The following is a 20,974-nucleotide window of genomic DNA, read 5'->3' as shown; positions in this document are numbered from 1 at the left end:
TGTAAAAGGCATTCAAATAACATAATAACACACGGAGGTCTTTTACAGCGCTTATTTGAAAAAAGCGCTGTAAAAGAGCCTTTTAAAAATTTAACTAAAGAAGCCTTTTAGAGCGCTTTACAAAATAAGCGCTGTAAAAGGCTTATAAAAAGCGCTGTAAAAGTGTTACGTATATATAACAGTTACCTCTTCAGTTTCCTCTTCATTACGTAACCTTCATCTCAACCTTCATTTCTTCTCTTCTTTTGCAAACCCTATCATCCCGTCCTTTACGAACCTTATTTCCACGATCATCTCCTTCATTTCGAACCTTATTTCCATCCAAGATCATCTCTCCCATTTCACACAATATATTTTCATTGAAATACGTAACCCTCATTACGTATTTCTTCAAACCGTATTTCTGTGAACCATATTTCTGTGAACTTTCTGCAAACCCTCTTTTCTTTGCATTTCGTCTTTCTTCGAACCATCATTATTCAGGTATTGATGTTATTAAATTTTTGTAATCATTAGAATGCATGTTGAGCTTTTTTAAGATATACTGATACATGTTGAGTTTGTTTATAATAATGCATGATCCATGTTGAGCTTGTTGATGTTATACTAAAGTGCATGTTGAACTTGTTGTAGTTAAATGGATACAAACAAAGATTTAGAAGTTCAAAATGAAGAAGTTGGCACCTCTAAGACTTACGAAAAAGAAGTCAAACGTGGTGCAACTATCATGCAAAGGGTGATTAAAGCACGGAGCAGTGGCATTAAATTTGAGGTATACTATATATACTCTGTTTGCTGTGTGTTTTTTTATCTTTTTTTAGGGTTTAGGGCATGTACTTACTATATGAGTTTATTAGGTTGGCTGGAACGAGAGTGGTCAGCCAGTTGACCCCAACAGCTCCATGTTTGTAAGCTACATTGGGGCTGTTGTTCGTCAAAATGTCCCAATAACAATAGACAACTGGAGAGATAAGGCGTTGAAGGATGCCAAAGATATCATCTGGAATGACATTCAAGTAAATATTTTGATCTACTCTTTTGTCATTTATAATTTTTTTTCTGTAAAATACATTACTTATAATTGTTTTCATTGCAGACCACTTTTGTTCTTGATGAGGAACGAAAGTCATATGTTTTGAGAGTTGCTGGGAAAATCCATCGTGGATTTAGATCCCATCTCTCAAATTTCTATCTAAAAGATAGAGAAGGAAACACAAATGCTGAACCTCCAAAGATATATCAACATTATATATCAAAGGATGAATGGAGTGCATTTGTTTCCAAACGTTCTGACCCGGCGTTTGTCGTAAGTGATTAATTTATTAGCATTTGTGTTTTATTATTCATATTCGTAGCGTATTTTAAATTTTTACACAATTGCTATTTTTTTTTTATATAGAATATTAGTAAGGCAAATCGCGAACGGGCAAGCAACCCAAAACACCCATACAAGAAATCACGTATGGGATATGCACGCCTTGAACAAAAAATTGTAAGTAATTAAACATCACTTGTAATTTGTATTATAAACTATAGTGTGTAACTAATTTGTATTATTTTGTTTATGATTTTAACGAATAGAGAAAAGACACCCAAGCCGATCAACCCTTGGGTCGTCATATCTTATGGAAGGAAGCGCGTGTTAACAAAGAAGGAGTGGTTGATAATGAAAATGTCAAGAAAGTTGTAGAACTTTGTGTAAGTATATTATCACTTTAATATTTTTTAATATTGTATTTTAAAAATGCTATTGAACTTATCTTTTTAATGTTACATGTATTTTAGGAAACTATTGAACAAAGTTCTGAAACTCAAGAGGGCATTTTTTTAAAAAGCGTTGTCTTTTATCTTTGTGCCCAAAATTATTTTTGATCCAAAATCACTTCACAATCAGTGCACACAACAACAAAACATATTCAAATACCATAAGCAGTTCACACAATCAGTAGAACATAAATCAGAACTCTGTAACTTTTTTAACATATATGTAACTCTGTAATTTACAACCTAAGTAACTACATTCAGATACATATATACAACCTAATTTACAACCTAATTACCTACATTCAGATACGTATATATATATAACCTAATTTACAACCTAAACTACATTCAGATCCATATGCATGTTCATATATTGTGTCCTATGATCATTTACATATAATAACTAACAGAATATACATTATATGCACTAGCTACCATATAATATTCAGATCCCTTGCCCAGCAGCAAGCTATTTCCCAGAAAATCAAATAATTTTCATGTCAAGCACGTACTGACACCATTCTTCCTTTAATTCCATCAGATCTTCCTCAGAATATGATGGACTGGAATTGGCAAAGTACTGCAATATAAAAATTGAACATATTATATTAAGTTAGTATCAAATATATAGATAATTTATATATGAAAATCATATAATGCAAATACCGTACCGTTTCTGGGATAATAGTTTTATTCTTCTCAACAATCTCCTTCATGAATCTCAATATGTAGTACCCACAGTCGATGTTATTTGTTTGACGAGGGCACTTTATTGAGATCCATGTAATGTTATTAGACTTCTGCTTCGACACTTTAGCACCTCTTTGAGCTCGATAAACTTTTAAGGCACTATCGAATGAATAAATGTGATTATTAGAGCATGAATATTTATATATATATATATAAATATTCATGCTCTAATAATCACATTTATTCATTCGATAGTGCCTTAAAAGTTTATCGAGCTCAAAGAGGTGCTAAAGTGTCGAAGCAGAAGTCTAATAACATTACATGGATCTCAATAAAGTGCCCTCGTCAAACAAATAACATCGACTGTGGGTACTACATATTGAGATTCATGAAGGAGATTGTTGAGAAGAATAAAACTATTATCCCAGAAACGGTACGGTATTTGCATTATATGATTTTCATATATAAATTATCTATATATTTGATACTAACTTAATATAATATGTTCAATTTTTATATTGCAGTACTTTGCCAATTCCAGTCCATCATATTCTGAGGAAGATCTGATGGAATTAAAGGAAGAATGGTGTCAGTACGTGCTTGACATGAAAATTATTTGATTTTCTGGGAAATAGCTTGCTGCTGGGCAAGGGATCTGAATATTATATGGTAGCTAGTGCATATAATGTATATTCTGTTAGTTATTATATGTAAATGATCATAGGACACAATATATGCATATAATGGATCTGTTAGTTATTATATAATGGATCTGAATGTAGGTAATTAGGTTGTAAATTAGGTTGTATATATGTATCTGAATGTAGTTACTTAGGTTGTAAATTACAGAGTTACATATATGTTAAAAAAGTTACAGAGTTCTGATTTATGTTCTATTGATTGTGTGAACTGATTGTCTATAATATGTTCTGTTCTACTGATTGTCTGTAATATGTTCTGTTCTACTGATTGTGAAGTGATTTTGGATCAAAAATAATTTTGGGTACAATGATAAAAGACAGCGCTTTTTAAAAAAAGTGCCATAAAAAGCTAAAAAGCATTTTTCATTTCAAATAATTAATTTACAGCGTTTAAAAAAAAAAAAAATAATGCATTTTACAGCGCTTTTTTAAAAAGCGCTGTAAAATGTTGTTCTAAAGCGCTTTAATGGTGCACCTTCAACAGCGCTTCCGTGAGAAAGCGCTGTAATATGTACAAGAAAAGCGCTGTAAAATGCAGACCCATAATATGAAATTATGGGTAGGCATTTTACAGCGCTTTTTCGAGAAAGCGCTGTAATATGCACACCCATATATGAAATTATGGGTAGGCATTTTACAGCGCTTTTTCGAGAAAGCGCTGTAATATGTACGCCCATATATGAAATTATGGGTGGGCATATTACAGCGCTTTTGTGAGAAAGCGCTGTAATATGCACACCCATAACTCATATGACGGGGTGCATATTACAGCGCTTTTTGTGAAGAAGCGCTGTAAAATGTGCATAACAAGCGCGCGTTGTATTTACATGTTTTATAGCGCTTTTATAAAAGCGCTGTTGTATCATTTACAGCGCCCGTTTCCACAGCGCTTATTTTTTTGAAAAAGCGCTGTAAATGGCTTAAAAAAAGTGCTGTAAAAGCCGTTTTTTCGCGTAGTGATACTATATCTTTTACAAAATATAAGCAAAAAATAAATCTATGTTTTCCAACATAACTAACTTTAATTTTATCAAAATACTATCTCTTTAACAAAATACAAATAAAAAGGTAAATTTGTATGTGGATTAGGGTTCTTTGAATGTGGGTGTGGTAGGTTATTTTTATGGTAAAATTTTGAGCAAGCAAAGAAAAATTAAAGGTTGCAAACATGAGAGAAAAAGAAGAAAAAATGTCAAGGAGGTAATGTGAGGAAACTTATTAAACGTTTCAACCTTAAATTTTAATTAGGCTTACTTGCAATTTTAGTTCTCGTATTTTCACAAATTTATGGAATCAATCTCTCTATTTTAAAAGTCATATCTTGTGTCTCTCCTTCAAATTTTTAAACTAAAAAAAAATTATATTTGACATATTTAAATGATGTAACTTACAATTTTGTATAAATTATTTATATCTCATTAATTAAGTTAACAAAATGAAGAAAAAAAACAAGTTTTAAAATTAAGTTTTTAGAGAGTTTTATTGTGATATCATTGATGTTTGTCATTTTACATCATTATAGCATATGCCACATTATTTAAAATATATCAAATCGTCATTTTGTAGTTCAAAAATATAAAAAAAGAATTAAAATTATTGACTTTTAAAACAAAAAGATTAATTTCCCTGTTAAGTCAACTTTGTTAAGTCAACTTTGCAGGTAAGATATCTCACTCTCACATGACATAGCCCTTTTTCGTTGGATATAGGAGAAAGAAAATTATCAATTCAACTTTTAAACTTTTAAATTAAAATGTTTATTGCCTTGACAAATTTTTATAAATCTTCAAAATTAATATATTAATACTTCACTAGATACTAATTTTACTTGAATTTGTATAATTTTTTTTAATATAAATATGGACTACAATATAACATTGTAACAAATGTCCAATTAATTAATATCAAATTTATGTGTTTGATCATTAATATTAGATGATTATATTTTCTTTAAAAGAACATTCATTATTTAAATTATATTTTATAGGAAAAAATTATACTCAATACTTTAATTGGTAAAAGGTTATGTTTGTTATAGTGGGTTATTAATTGGTGTAACTATGCTTAAACAAAAAGAGAATATTAAATATAAAAATGTGAAGAAATTAGAGAAGAGGAAAATTAAAAGTAAAAAATTTATAATCCATATACATAATAAAAAATAATAGATAACCTTTGATAACATAAAAACCTATTGAAACGTTAAGATTAATTTGTTATTTTATTGTAGTTTTAATTACTTATTAATTATCCTGTTTAATTTGTTTGAAAGATTCAATTAACTCTTTCTAATTTCTATTACCATGTTTCAATTTTCAAATGTATATATTAGTAAAAAGTTCGTAGTCACATTACATGGGTCTATGTATATTGGATTTATAAAATATAGGTAGTGGGTTAGTTTTCTTGTAAATAAAAAATAGTGAATTTATTTGTGATTTTATTTGAGTTATAACATGTCACATATGCTTGTGAGTTTTAAATAATAATTAAAAAATAATTTGTTTGTAGACAATGTGGCTTTACAAATCTTTATTGCATAATCTTAGATAAATTTTTTACGTAATGCTCAATTTAAACTTCCTCGAAACGTAGGTCAACAAGTAGTTAAATAGGACTTGACTATCATATGGAATAGCTATATATGAATTATTTTGCTATATTAATTATATTTTTATAACTATAATGAGTTGGTTAATATTCGAACCTAAAATTAATTAGATAGAGTAGAAATCGGACATTTTATGTTTACATGAGGTTATTAAATAATATTATTATATATTAGTAGTAAGGGTATTTTAGATATTTTATATTTTCCTCTATATATACTCATTATAACCCTATTAACTTCAGTTTGGTTCATTATATGTTATGAAACCCTAGAGTGGTTGTTTCTCTTCTTCCTCTTTCTTCCTCTTTTCATTGTTAACATGGTATCAGAGCTTTGGTTAATTTTGGGATCTACCGTAGAGAAGAGAGAAACTATTTTGATAGGAAAGACAACCACCAAAAGAGAAAAGAGAAGAGTAACCCTATTCCCGATTTTGTTAAATGAGTCTCAGAAAATCATCGATTGCGCATTCGTTAATCGTTGGATCGGGCTGATTTTTGGACAGCAGGTTCGCAACATTTAGATCTTCGTCTTCAACGGTCGGATCGACGAAAAGACATCTGGAGAGGGAGAAATCGTGCTCGCACAGCACCAGGTTATCCTTAATTTACTTTGTCTCAGTGATTGTGTTTGTCGTATTTTCCTGTCATTATTTGTTATGGCTGGTGTTAAGGATGATTCTCTTCAAGCTGTTAGTGTTCACCTCAATGGACAAAATTACTCTTATTGGAGTTATGTGATGAAAAAAATTTTGATTGGAAAAGATATGTGGGGTTTTGTTGATGGAACTTTTGTTAAGCCTACAGATAAAAAGAATGAAACTCAATATGCAAAAGATCTGAAAACATGGAATGTTAGTAATTCAAAAATTATTACTTGAATTAATAATTCTGTTGAGTTGTCTATAGGAGTAGAACTAGCAAAATATGATACTGCTAAAGAGATTTGGGATCACTTGAAACGTTTGTATGTTCAGTCTAACTTTGCAAAACGTTATCAGTTGGAAAGTGATATTAGATCCCTTAAGCAGAGCAGTATGACCATTCAGGAATTCTATTCGGCAATGACTAATTTGTGTGATCAATTGGCTCTTATGGAATCACCTGAGTTGAAAGCTGTCAAAGCATACATTGATCAAAGAGAGGAGCAGCGTCTGGTTTGGTTTCTAATGGCTCTTCGTGATGATTTTGAGGGCCTTCGTGAGGGTATTTTGCATCGTTCCCCCCTTCCTAATGTTGAATCAGTAGTTAGTGAATTGTTGGCAGAAGAAATCAGACTTAAGACTCATTCTGGTGCGTTAGATAAGGAAATTCTCTCAACTCCTTCATCTGTTTTTGTTGCTCCTGTTAAAAAAAAAAAACATCTCAAGGAAGAGTTGGGTTTGGTAATGATGAATGTGCATTCTGCAAATAAAAAAGTCATTGGAAAGCACGTTGTCCGAAATTGGGGAGAGCACATAAGAAGAATTTTAGGGGGCCATCATCCAATGTTGTTGCTTCTGCTCCTCCTACCATTGGCTCTAGTTCTGGTTTTGTATACTCATCTGAGACTGCTTCCCAAATATCTGATATTACAGAACAGCTTCAAAGACTTCTTGCCACTCAATCACATGCCATGTCTACCACCTCTTCTAAAGGTTTGAACTCCTCTGGTATGTCAGGTATATCTCCTTCCATATGGATTCTTTCTGAATTACTTGCTTATGATGACACCCGCCACCAAACATTTTGTACTGATACTCCTCAACAAAATGGAGTTGCTGAAAGGAAACATCGTCACATTATAGAGACTGCTCGTTCCCTTTTGTTGTCTGCTTCAGTTCCTAGTGAGTTTTGGGGAGAAGCAGTTCTTACTGCTGTTCATGCTATTAATAGAATTCCATCCTCTATCATATCAGGTTTGTCTCCCTTTGAAAAATTATATGCTTCTACCCCTGATTACTATTCTTTGAAAGTTTTTGGTTCTACTTGTTTTGTTCTTCGCCCTCAAGTAGAGCGCAGTAAGTTGTCTTCTCGTTCAGCCATGTGTGTTTTTCTTGGTTATGGAGATGGTCAAAAGGGTTATCGTTGTTATGATCCTCATGCAAGAAAACTTTATGTATCTCGTAATGTTGTTTTTCTTGAGCACATCCCTTTTTACTTTGTTTCCTCTGATTCTCAGATTACTAAGAGTTGAGAATTGTAATGTTGAGAATTGCAGTACAAATACTATACTCCACATGATGACATCCCTCTTGTCCCCCCGGCTGTCCAACCAACTCTTGCGATTGTTGATCCTCCTCGTTACCCTTCTCGTCAACGTAAGTCTACTCAGTTACCTGATTTTGTCTATTCAACTTACTCGGCTTCGTTTACTTCTTTCTTAACCTCTATTCACAGTTTATCTGAGCCCTCTTCCTATAAAGAGGTTGTTCTTGATCCTCTTTGGCAGCAGGCTATGGCAGAAGAACTATCTGCATTGCACAAAACCAACACTTGGGAATTAGTACCTCTTCCTCCTGGAAAACGTGCTATTGGGTCTCGTTGGGTATACAAGATCAAAACTAAGTCTGATGGGTCAGTTGAGCGCTACAAAGCACGTCTTGTTGCTAAGGGTTTCTCTCAACAATATGGTATGGATTATGAAGAAACTTTTGCTCTTGTAGCCAAGATGACCACTATTCGTACTCTTATTGCAGTTGCATCTATTCATCAATGGCATATTTACCAAATGGATGTCAAAAATGCATTTTTAAATGGTGAGCTTCATGAAGAAGGCTATATGATCCCTCCACAAGGAGTTTCTCATGATCCAGAAGAAGTATGTAAGTTAAAAAAGGCTTTGTATGGTCTTAAACAGGCTCCTCGAGCTTGGTTTGAGAAATTCTCTACTGTGATCACTTCTCTTGGTTTTCGCTCTAGTGAACATGATTCTGCATTGTTTATAAGGTCCACCACTCATGGTCGCATTATACTTTCTCTATATGTTGATGATATGATTATTACAGATGATGATGTTAGTGGAATCAATGAGTTAAAATTGCAGTTAGCCAAACAGTTTGAGATGAAGGACTTGGGAACTCTTCGCTATTTCTTGGGGATTGAAGTTGCATACTCTCATAGAGGTTACCTTCTTTCTCAATCCAAGTACATTGCAAACATTCTTGATCAGGCTCGTCTTTCTGATACTAGAGCAACAGATACTCCTCTTGAGTTGAATGTAAAATATGCTCCCTCGGATGGTGTTCCTTTACCAGATTCCACTTTGTATCGTACTTTGGTTGGCAGCTTAGTGTATCTTACGATTACCAGACCTGACATTGCTTATGTTGTTCATGTTGTTAGTCAGTTTGTTGTCTCTCCCACTACAGTACATTGGGCAGCAGTTCTTCAGATTCTTCGTTATCTTCGAGGAACTCAATTTCAAAGTCTTCTTTTTCCATCGTCATCCTCATTAGAGTTACGAGCTTATTCTGATGCTGATTGGGCTGGTGATACCACTTATCGTAAATCCACCACAGGGTTTTGTATCTTTCTTGGAGACTCTCTTATTTCTTGGAAGAGTAAGAAACAAGACATTGTCTCTCACTCTTCTACAGAAGCTGAGTATCGTGCTTTGGCATCCACTACCGCTGAAATAATTTGGTTGCGTTGGCTTTTGTCTGATATGGGTATCTCTCTTTCTGAGCCAACTCCGATGCACTGCGATAACAAGAGTGCTATTCAAATTGCTCACAACTCGGTCTTTCATGAACGCACCAAACACATTGAGATTGATTGTCATCTTACTCGTCATCATCTTCAGCATGAAACTATTACTCTACCATTTGTCTCTTCTTCTTTACAGATTGTTGATTTGTTCACAAAGATGCATTCCATTAAACGTTTTTGTTTTTTAGTTGACAAACTCTCGATGCTCCATGTTAATGCATCGTGAGTTTGAGGGGAGATATTAGATAATATTATTATATATTAGTAGTAATGGTATTTTAGATATTTTCTATTTTCCTCTATATATACTCATTGTAACCCTATTAACTTCAGTTTAGTTCATTATATGTTATGAAACTCTAGAGTGGTTGTTTCTCTTCTTCCTCTTTCTTCCTCTTTTCATTGTTAACAGAGGTGACTTGTTTTTAAATCTAAAATTTTACCATTAATAAATTATATATAAATTCATTGTAAATTATCTCATAGTTGATGATCCTACCTTAACATTACATGTGGTATATCTCTTATAATATAAATTAAATATTTAATTATACAAAATTTATAATGATATTGGTTTGAATCTAGTGGTTGATTATTTTTGTTAATTCTGTATTTAAATATAAGTGAATTAAAAAGTTGTCCCTAAACATATATATATATATATATATATATATATATATATATATATTACATTTCTCAATATTCTCATAATTAATACTCAATATATTAGTAGATGAAAAACAAAAATTATATATATATATATATAAAGAAAATTTGTACATAAAAATAAACCTATTAAATATACTATAAATTGTTACAGAACTATCTTTCTTTTTTAAAATATGTACAAAAATCATTTAAAAATATATAAAATGAGAGAGCACTTTAAGGATAGAGATCATATCTATCTCGAAACAGAAAATAAATTTATTTCTATAGTTTCTAGATATATTAGTAAAATAAATAAGCGTGTTTTTTAAAATAGTAACTTTAATTAAGAATTTACTTTTATAAATTAAAATTATAGTAATAGAATTTTTTATTTCTAACTCTTAAATAAAATTGAGATAGTAGTTGTTAAGATATTTAATAGTACATTTGTTCTTATACGTAAGACTACTTTTGATAAATCACAGGAATTAAAAAAATTTGTACTAGTATTAAATATGTTGATAAATTAAATTGTTTTATTAATTTTTTTTTAAGAGTGATAGTTAATTTACACTTTTATTATAGTAATTAAAATTAGTGTTTAATAAGTATTAAATTTTAATATTTTTATCTCTATAAAAATTTTTGTCAAATTTTAGTTTCAAATCTGCTTTTGTCCTTAATTTTAAATCAACTCATGTGTATTTTAAAAAAAATCTTCAAAAAAATTAAATTTTTTTTAATAAACTATAAATTAAATTTTTTTAAGCGTTAAAATGTAAAAATTCATATTTAATTTATCATTTGTTAAAAAATTATAAGTTTTACAATAAAATTGTTAGATATGTTCTAAATTTTATTGCAAAAAATTATTCTAAATTGAAAAGATACACAAAAGTTGATTTAAAATTAAAAATTAGAAAATTAAAAATTAATGAAATTTTTTATAACAATTAAAAATAAAATAGTAAAATTTATAGAATTAAAAACTTATTTAATCCTTACAGCAAAAATGAATAAATAAGATTCTATATATTAAGACAGAGTTTAACTAAAAATATTTTCTTTTATTTCTTGAATAAGAGAAAGTCAATTCAAATTTTAATTCTCCCTCATTAACTAGCTTGTACAGTGTGTACAGACTGCTATTTCTTTGCAAACGCAATTATTGCGGTGCTTCATTTTTTTGTCGGTTCAGTTTTGTGGCTTTAGTCTTCAAAGATCCAAAGCAACCATCATTGAGATTTAATCCAAATAAGTCAAAAAAAATTACAATTTGGTTGAATCATCTAACTGCAAATTGTGAAAAGAATAACATTTTGGAAGATAACATTAATAGAATATCTTGGTCACGGTTTATTAATTGGGAGGGTATAGGCAAAATTTTAGTTTTTATATATTGGTGAAATAGTTAGTTATCTTATGTATGATTTTATTTCATTTGTATTAGATTTAGAGTGCCCTTATACTCTTTTCAATAAATTGGCTTATAAAAATAAATAAAGAGGATACAATTAGGAAAGAAATTTAATTTGTATACGTCGATATTATAAAATAGTTTTACATATATATTTAATCAAAGCACTTTAGGTTAATTTTTATGAATATATTTTAAAAATAATTAACCTCTGAAAATGATACTTTTATATAATTTGATTCAGTGTATGTGATTTTATTGCATATAAATTAATATTATTAAAAAAAATAATCAGATTATAAATTAATACTGATAATAATATTAATTTTGAGATAAATTTTTAGTCAAGGAGAATTTTGAGAGGCTGGGTATTCTCTATCCATAAACAAATTTATTTATTTATTTATTTATTTTGAGAGAAAATTGTATTATTGTTAGCGCTTCAAAGTTCAACACAATAAATTAACAGATGTTTTTTCTTTTTAATAGTTAAATATAATTATTTATTTTAATTGATAGAGTATACAGAAGATAGTACAATTTCCAAGTTGTAAAAATTAAAAATAATAAATCTATAAATAAGCTAACATCCTTCAATTTAATAACATATAACGATAAAATATCTATAATTTTTGTTGACATAATTGAAATAACTGAAATTCTCATGTCTCATAATTTATAGGATTGACAATCAAGTTATTGATTGAATCTATAATGAATTGAATCGATCTATCAATTTGAACCATGTTAAAAATTGTTGTATGAAGACGACAACAACAACAAAAATGCCGTATGTCGACGACGAAAAAACAATAATGTCAGACGTTGACGACAAAAGCACCAAAAATGCAATAATAAACTAAATATATGTAAGAATCATTTATTTAAATAAAAAATAAATAAAAATAATAATGCATATGAGTAATTTAGAATTCAAAGATAACTCTAAATTGTTGAGGGTTCGAGAACACATGAGTAAACCAAATGCATTATGAATTAATGATTCACAGGAGACTTCAACTATTGATCATTTGACTAAATCATCGATTTAATCAATTTGTATATATTTGTGTGTTTATAAAAATTAAGTATTGTTGAGTAAAAAAAATTAAATATTGTGTTTATTCTCTTTTTTTTTTTTTGACAAAAAGTGTTCATTCTGTTTTTTTTTTTTTTGAGCTGAAAGAGTGTTTTATTTTATTAATTCCATATATATGTTGTTGATTTATATTATTAAAACAACTGACATTTATTTATTTTATATTTTACGGAGGTATTAAAAGTTAATTTATTAAATTGCAGGTTCTAATATGAATCATATTTTTCATTTATTAATATAAAAATATGTATTTTTACAATCCAATCTATACATAATATTTAGTTGATATAAAAGTATAGTATTAAAACATGTCATATACATGTCTTATTTCGGGCAAGGTTGGAAAAATATATAATTATTATTTAGTATTGTATGGTTAACATTTATTTATTTACTTTTTATTTTATGTAAATATCTATAGTTTGTTTAGTAAATTACTGATTTGAGTTTCCATATTCTTTTTATATATATTTACAGTATTTTATGTTATGTTTAATCAATATAAAAAATCACTTATTTTGAGACAGCGAGAGTATAAGGTAAACTATTAAAGATAGATTTAAGTCATCTATATCTAGATTGATAGTGTTGGTGAATAAATTCAGTATATAGTTCACAGAAAATTAGGCAGTATAACTAATTCGCACATTGTACAACTCAACGTAAAGAAAAATATTTATAACTTTTATTTTCATTTAAGATGCATGCACCCAGTGGTATTATCAGCCAACCAAAATTAAAGGATAGTTACATATTTACTTTATAATCACAACTTCATTAGAGAGAGAGGAACTTTTTTAGTTTTGAACTTTATCTCTTTTGCAAGATATAGTGGTACTACTTTAGGATGTCTCGTCTCTTATATAACACAATGACAGTGCAGACTAATTTTAACAGAAAATATAAGGTAAATATAGAATGCTTTAATACTATTAAAGATGATAGAAAATGATTAAAAATAGGTAATTACACTACATTATCGTTTGCTATGGAGATCTCATGCCTGTTAGATGAAACTTCAGCAACGTTTTCATCATGCACCTTGACCTTGTACATTGGTGAATCCTCTGTCAATGCCACATCATGCTGTTGAATAACAAGCACTGATGACACCATTTTGTGTCGTATTGAGGATGTTAGAATGTCTCCTATGGGACCTAACTCTGCATGCTCTGCTTCCCTCTCTGCTAGTTGTGCCACCATAGTAGATGGAAATCGTCCCTTTCCAACAATTATGAGATCGTAATCCCCATTTTCTCCTATAACTATTACCTCCTCCACAACGTTGCTACTACCCTTTTCAATGTACTTCACCGTTTCACCACACTTGCTTCGAAATTCCTCCATTGCCTTTTCATCCAACTCCTGAAATTAATTAATAGCAATGTACATACAAATAATCATTATATATATATATATATATATGACAAGGCATAAGTATGCAAGTTGATTTATTTGAAAAAAAGGAAAAAAGAAGAAGAAAATTCTCTAAAATTAGTTGGTAAGTATATATAATACACAATAATAAAATTAAAATTAGCTTAAACATGCTTAGTCCCAAAATATGCTAGTTTTTGTTTTTGGTCTAATTTCTGAAAATGTGTCAATTTAATCCTCTTAGCTGTTTTCCTCAATCAAATAGTCTGCAAAAAGTTAGCTAATAAATTATTTTTGTTGTTAAAATTTTCAGAATTGAAAAACCAAAATGACAAAAATGAAATGGCCTTACTTCATATGCATTAATAGGAAAAAAATTACACATTCATCTAATTGTATGATAATTGTTGAGATATTTATTTTAAGAACCAAGATAACAAAATAACATAATAATTAGATAATATATTTGAATGCACATGCAACACATTTTTATGGGCATATCAATAAAATTAAAAAAAATATAATTGGGCATCAAATACAAAAATTAGCATATTCAATCCATTAAAATTACTATGCTCTAACTTCTAAGCATAATAGAGTTAGTAAGTTTTTTTGGAGTATTACCTGTTCTTTTTGTCGGTTCATTTTTGCAATGGAGAAGCTATAGTTCTCCTCTGTACTTTTGTTAGGCGTTTGGCGTAAAACAAAGTTATTACCAGTCAAACCCCCATCTTGCTCAACAAACCTCACAACTGTCACTGCAACTGCCGGATGCTCAGCCATTTTCTTCCCCAACTCTAAAGCCTCACGATCATCAGGCCCACCAAAAAACACAATACATATCCGTTGGGTTACAGTTCCATCTGGGCCCACATTCTTCGACTCAAGCCCATATCCTCTATCAACAAGCACGCCCACAGAACAAGGAGCATTCTTAAGTAGCCTTTGGTTTACAGCTCTCCACTCATGCCCAGCATTTTCCAACACCTCATGTTCCTCATTTTCATTTTCCTCATCCACTTCCATTCTCCAATGTTTGTGGAAGGGTAAAATGATCATTGTCACTCTTTTTTCCTCCGCCACGTGGCATATATCCTCATGCATTGTGGATAGAGATGAGATTGCCGTAGTGGACCGGACTATGACCCGGCCCAATTGACTATAGCCCTGAAAAGCCCCAGCAAGACGGTTATACCATTGGTCGCGGTTAAACCGGTTGAAGAAAGGAAAACCGTTTTTGCGAGCGCGTTGAACCATGATGATTGAAGATGAACGTTCGGTGAGCTCAACAAGGTGCATGATAAAGACTTTGAGGAGGGAAGTTTTTGTGCTACGAGTTGATTCAATGAGGCTGATAATTGAGGGAATGTTGCTTGGACCGTGGATACATGCTAGGACACGAAGCTGATCCACAACGTTTTTGTCTTTAGAATGTGAGGACATGTCACCTAGTTTGCGGATAGTTTTTGTTGCGATGCCACGAGCTGGTTTATAGATTGCCATCACTAGTGGGGTTGTGATGAAGGTTGTGAACAGAGCCATGAGTACCAAGATTGCAAATATTTCGTCGTTCAAAACCTATAATAAAATCCAGTAAAAAAAATAAATTGTAATTAGATTATAGCATCGATCATATAATCCATTGTGGACACATTTTGTAATTAAATTACTCGTTCATATAAGGATAGGATAGGACACATTTTGTAAATGAAAATGTCATGGAATTGGATTCAGTATTCATGGACTTCACACTGAACTAAACACCACCCAAATCCCATAACCTTTAGGATAATTTGGACCATGTTCCATTTTAAAAAAAAATATGATTTGTTTAAGTCTCTTACCATGTTTTGTCAAAAAAAAAAGTCTCTTACCACGTACTACCCCTAGAATAAAACGTAATGTATGTCATGTATACAGCATTCGATTATCTTTCTATTATTTAATATCTTTCATTACTTTTGATGCATCTGCAACAAAAATTAATCACCATAGGCTAAGTAAAGTATATTATTCATGTGCTATGATTAGCAATAACGTGACACCAGATATAATGTTTATTCCCTAGCTACCATAATAGTCAAATTACCCAGCCAAAAGAGATAGTCAAGTACTCCTATTATATGACATAAGAAAGACAAAATGACAATACTAGATTGGGAAGACCTAACAAAAGTAAAAGAAAAAATGTTAAATAATTTGGTGCCAATAGATTTTCATACTGTTTTTAACATCAAATAAATTATTATTAAAAAGAGTGTGAAACTGTGATTATAATGCATAATTCATAACTAATACAAAATATAATTAGTTGTAAAAATAGTGATAGAAAAACTTAAATTTCTCTTTAATTAGTATTTTGGTTAGTGAGTTTAGTAAAGAATTATAGACAAATTTCATAACTTTTTATCTTTAAATATCTCTTACTAATTTAATTTTCTTGGGAATTAATTATCAATATTTTTATAGTTTGGAACTCATTAGAAACTAAGGGAAACAAGAATATAATCAAGATGATGCTTATTGCTGAATCTATAAGCCAGGCCAATTAAAATGGCATTTCATGGCACATGTTAATACATATGACAACCAGGAAAGCGGTGGGAATGGGTTCATATGCTGGACAGCCTAGACTTTTCTTTGCAATATATTACTTTTATGTGTACCAATTTTTATTTCATTTTTACTTTTCTAGTAAATATTTTCTCGAAAATAAAGAAAAAAACCTTTCTAGTAAATAAGATTCCAAAGTGAACACGCCATCCCCAAACGGAGTAAATTAAAAATCAGTAATTAACTGGAGAGACCAATTCCTTAGCTTCCTAATTTATCACCGGCTTCGTCAAACGTGTTTCGTTTCTCTTTTAGAAAGCTAGCTCATAATGCATGCTACGATTTGATAAAAAAGCATCCACTAATTGGATGAAATTGCATATGAGCTCAGCTAAAGTAAAAAGAAACTAAATAAGGCGATCACCAAAGTCTTACTTCACGAGATTCATGTTTATATGAAAGACGCCACTATAATTAATTAATTAATAGTCAGAAAAAAAAATTACATCAAAATTAGTATCATGCCATTGGACTAGTAGTAATAGATATTTTAATCTAAGTATCTAATTATTTCCCTAACCTTACTCAACACGGCTGCTGAGCCAGAACATTAATGGAACAAAACAGTGATCAAACAGATATGACAGCAAAAACATTTTTGGTTTATGAATATAAAATTAAAAAAATTAGTACGTAAACGTTGATATATTTAATACAAAATACATTCATTTTTATTGATAAATTTTTTTTATATATACTGAAGAGAGTATTTTATTAGAATTTTGAATAAATAAAATATTCACCCAAATCCGTAAAGTATTGAAACTAACATAAACTACACCAAGTAAAATAAAATGCATATGAAACAAATTTAGCTTTGCACACTTCCTTCAACTTTTCATTTGGACACGTTAAAATTGTGTTTAGAGTACTTTTTAGAACTGTCAAGCCGACCCAATCACCCAACCAAATCAATACACACTAAAACACCAACCACGTGTCACACTGTTCTTAATTAACCTAAATCAAGCTCTTAATTCCTCTCCATTAAATTTCTAAACCTAACAGTAACATGTATTCATTTTTCCCGCATCACATTGTTTTTTCCTTGAGAACGTTGTAGTTGAATTTTCCTTTGAAAAATACACAATATAATTATTTAATTGAGATTTATTTTATCGCTAATCCCAGCTAAAAAATTGAGGTGACTAGTATCTTTATTAGTTTCTTCTTTGACGGCATTTTCAAGACTTTATTTAAGAAATTTGAATTACTCATATCAGCATACGTAGGCTTGAAAGTTAATTTGAAATTTGCGTAAAATTGACAAATATACAATTGAAAAACGAATCTTTCAACGTTTTTTTGTCACACTGTTCATAATTTCAATGAAGTTTGTAACCAAAAAAATATGCAACAAATTTGAATGAAGTATTTAATGAGAAAAACGTAATAAATTAAGTAATTAAATAAATCTAATTTTAGTCACATTAGTTTTCAACCCACTCGAAGCAAAGTAAAGTGGAAGTAACAAACCCAAAACAAAATCCTCTATTCTCTCTATCAACCTCTCCGCAAAATTCCCACTCTTCGGAATAGTCAACCCAAAAACAAATGCCCCGAATATTGAGTGAATCCCTATGAAGTCCGTTACGAATCCTGAAACCATTACACACGCTAGAGTCAAACATATATAAACTTCGTTAACGGCTTCATTTTCCGCTGAGCATCTTTGAGCCACGCGCTTCATTACCGGACTTATAACAACCATCATGAAAGCAACGAAGCCGGCTCCTGACAGAAGAACCCAAACGGAAACCAGAGGGCTTTTACTGTCACCACCGTCAGCGCCATTTCCAGCTAATGCGATTGCTAAAGCGAGTAAAATCCACGCGGCTAAGTCGTTGAATGCTGCTGCTGCCATCGCTGTTTCGCCCACGCGCGTTGTTAGGAGTTTGAGTTCAGCGAGGATTCGTGCCAGAACTGGAAATGCGGTTATTGAAAGCGCGACTCCCATGAAAACGAGAAATTGAGCGAATCCGACTTTATCGGCTCCATCGACGGTTTTGCGGAGGACGATTGCAACGCCGATGCCGGAGACGAATGGAAGGGAGATTCCGCAAGCTGCTATGCTGAATGCTCTTTTACCGCTACGGCGAATGGAATTGAGATCTAATTCGAGACCAACGAGGAAGAGGAAGAAGAGAAGACCAATGCTTGCAACGGATTCTAGCGTTGGTGTACTCCATGACGGAAATATGCGGTGCAAATAGCTTTTGTTCCTTCCAAGTGCTGATGGACCTAACAGAATTCCACCCTAAAATATATGCAAATGAAATATAATTTAATGTAAAGAGTATAAAAAGAAAAGAATAAATGAATGCAGTTATGTGTGATACATACGACAATCTCAGCAATGACTTTGGGTTGGCGGAGAGGTTTGAAGAGGAGAGCGAGGGAGCGGCTAACAAAGAGGACTACAGTGATTTGAACGATGAGGAGAGGGAAAGCGTAATCGAGGGGATTATCTCCTTGCCAAACTCCATTGGAGGATGTTTTGATGGAGGTTATGTTCACCGGCATTTTTTATCGCATAAATTTTATGGTGGTTTAATTATGAGTTTTTTTTGGGAACAAGAAAACTGAACCTAGCTGAAGGGGAAATCACATTAAACTGAACTGAAGGAGTGTTTTATTGGGAAGTGTGGGAAGTCACACTGAACGTAACTGATGAAGTCTGAAGGAGAGTTATTTGGGATATTTGTGGCTTATTTATAGGAGAGTTATTTGGGATATTTGTGTAGAGGAGGCTTATTTATAGAGGAAGTCACACTGAAGTCTGAAGGAGAGTTATTTGGGATATTTGGACTTTGTAGAGGAGGCTTATTTATAGGGGAACGTAACTGATGATTTTGGGTGCTGCTTTGAATACACCTTCTCTCCTCCCCATGCTCAAGACAGTAATATAAAAAATAAATAAATTTAAATGTTACAATTTTTCAACCCAAGACAAAATACCCTAATATATTAAATGATAAAAAATCGGGAAAAAATAATAATGGATAACTTTTTAAATATTTTAAAAATAAATTATCGAAATAAGATGAAAAAATTATAAATTAAGGGTTAGTCACAAATAACATACAAAAAATTTAAGATATAATTTTGATGATATTTTATTATAATGATCGATCGGACGTACTTCTACTGTATTTTCTTTAAAAATAATGGCAACTACCCAACAATTGGATCGATACCAATAATTGTTGACATTACCCAAAGAAAAAATCGCCATGGTTGACGTTGAAATTGTTACAATTAATCTAGCAAATATTAGATTGATAAGAATAATTATCTTTATAACTATATCAAATCTAAGAATCTAACTCCCTAACCTAAATGAATAATAAATAAAGGGCTTGAAATTTAGATAGTACACACCAGTAAAAATAATAAATAACCCTGTTGAACTTAAACATAAACAAAAATAATAAAATATACATTAGATGTATTCTTTAAATCCATTTGAAATCAATAAGTTATTGTGTGTGTTTTTTTAATTATTTAGCTTAAAAATATAAAATAACATGAAATAATATTTTTAGTTAAAAATAAATTTTATCAGTTAATGCTTAAAATATTTTAAAAGTAGTAATTTAGAATTTATTAATTTAATTTATTTTAAATAAAATAAATAAATTTTTTAATTTAAAATTTATATTATTTATAAATGATTTAAAATTGTTACAAAAAATATTTATTAATCTAATTTTTTTTATTTAGCTAGTTTTAAATTATAATAAAGAAACTATTTTAATTTATTTACTTTAAATTATTATTTATCCAAATTATTTTAAATTTTAAAGTATATAAATTATTTATAAATAAATCATTTATTTAAATTATTTTAAAACTCCTTATTTTAAATGATGGTAAATAAATTATAAAGTGTAAAAAAAGATTTTTGTTAGAATAGTAAAAGGAAAATTAGAAGAAAAGATGATATAAACTATTAGTTTATAAACTATTTGAATCAGTTTATAAAAAAATACAATAAATTATATGTTATAAGTTTATAAATGTCTGTTATCAAACAAAACTTATATCTTATAAATTATAAGTTTGCTTTTTTTTTCTTTGTCAAACAGAACCTTAATTTTATTTACAATTTTTTTCTTTTTTTTTTTTATTTTATTGTTTTAGGTATAAATTTAAACTATCTATCTTCTTTCTTACTTATATATATTTTAAATTAAATTTTGATGATATATAAAATAATATGTTGATGTGGCATTCAATTAATAATATGACACTCTCAAAATATATATAACTTAAGAAATAACTTTAATTTTATTAAAATACTATTTTTTTTTCACAAAATACAAGTAAAAGAGTAGTTGTAGATGTGTGTGGTCATATATT

General features: G+C 30.2%; 1 protein-coding gene and 1 long non-coding RNA gene across 2 annotated transcripts; one reads left to right on the top strand and one right to left on the bottom strand.

The window, feature by feature from the left end:
- The first annotated feature begins 2,750 nt into the window (after nucleotides 1-2,750).
- Nucleotides 2,751-3,348, top strand: LOC140919535 (uncharacterized). The gene is made up of 2 exons (XR_012162181.1): nucleotides 2,751-2,887; nucleotides 2,979-3,348. It is a non-coding gene; the product is annotated as an uncharacterized lncRNA (long non-coding RNA).
- Nucleotides 3,349-13,285: 9,937 nt separating this feature from the next.
- On the bottom strand, nucleotides 13,286-19,419 carry LOC101503484 (cation/H(+) antiporter 20-like). The gene is made up of 4 exons (XM_004493943.4): nucleotides 18,956-19,419; nucleotides 18,033-18,869; nucleotides 14,624-15,577; nucleotides 13,286-13,987 (listed from the first exon to the last, which is right to left on the bottom strand). Exons 1-4 carry the CDS (start codon nucleotides 19,133-19,135, stop codon nucleotides 13,589-13,591), a joined length of 2,370 nt encoding a protein of 789 aa, XP_004494000.1. The 5' UTR covers nucleotides 19,136-19,419; the 3' UTR covers nucleotides 13,286-13,588.
- Nucleotides 19,420-20,974: the final 1,555 nt, after the last annotated feature.

This window comes from Cicer arietinum, chromosome 3 (genome assembly GCF_000331145.2).
Source record: "Cicer arietinum cultivar CDC Frontier isolate Library 1 chromosome 3, Cicar.CDCFrontier_v2.0, whole genome shotgun sequence".
NCBI classification, from domain to species: Eukaryota; Viridiplantae; Streptophyta; class Magnoliopsida; order Fabales; family Fabaceae; genus Cicer; species Cicer arietinum.
This window is presented reverse-complemented; position numbering and strand designations above follow the sequence as displayed.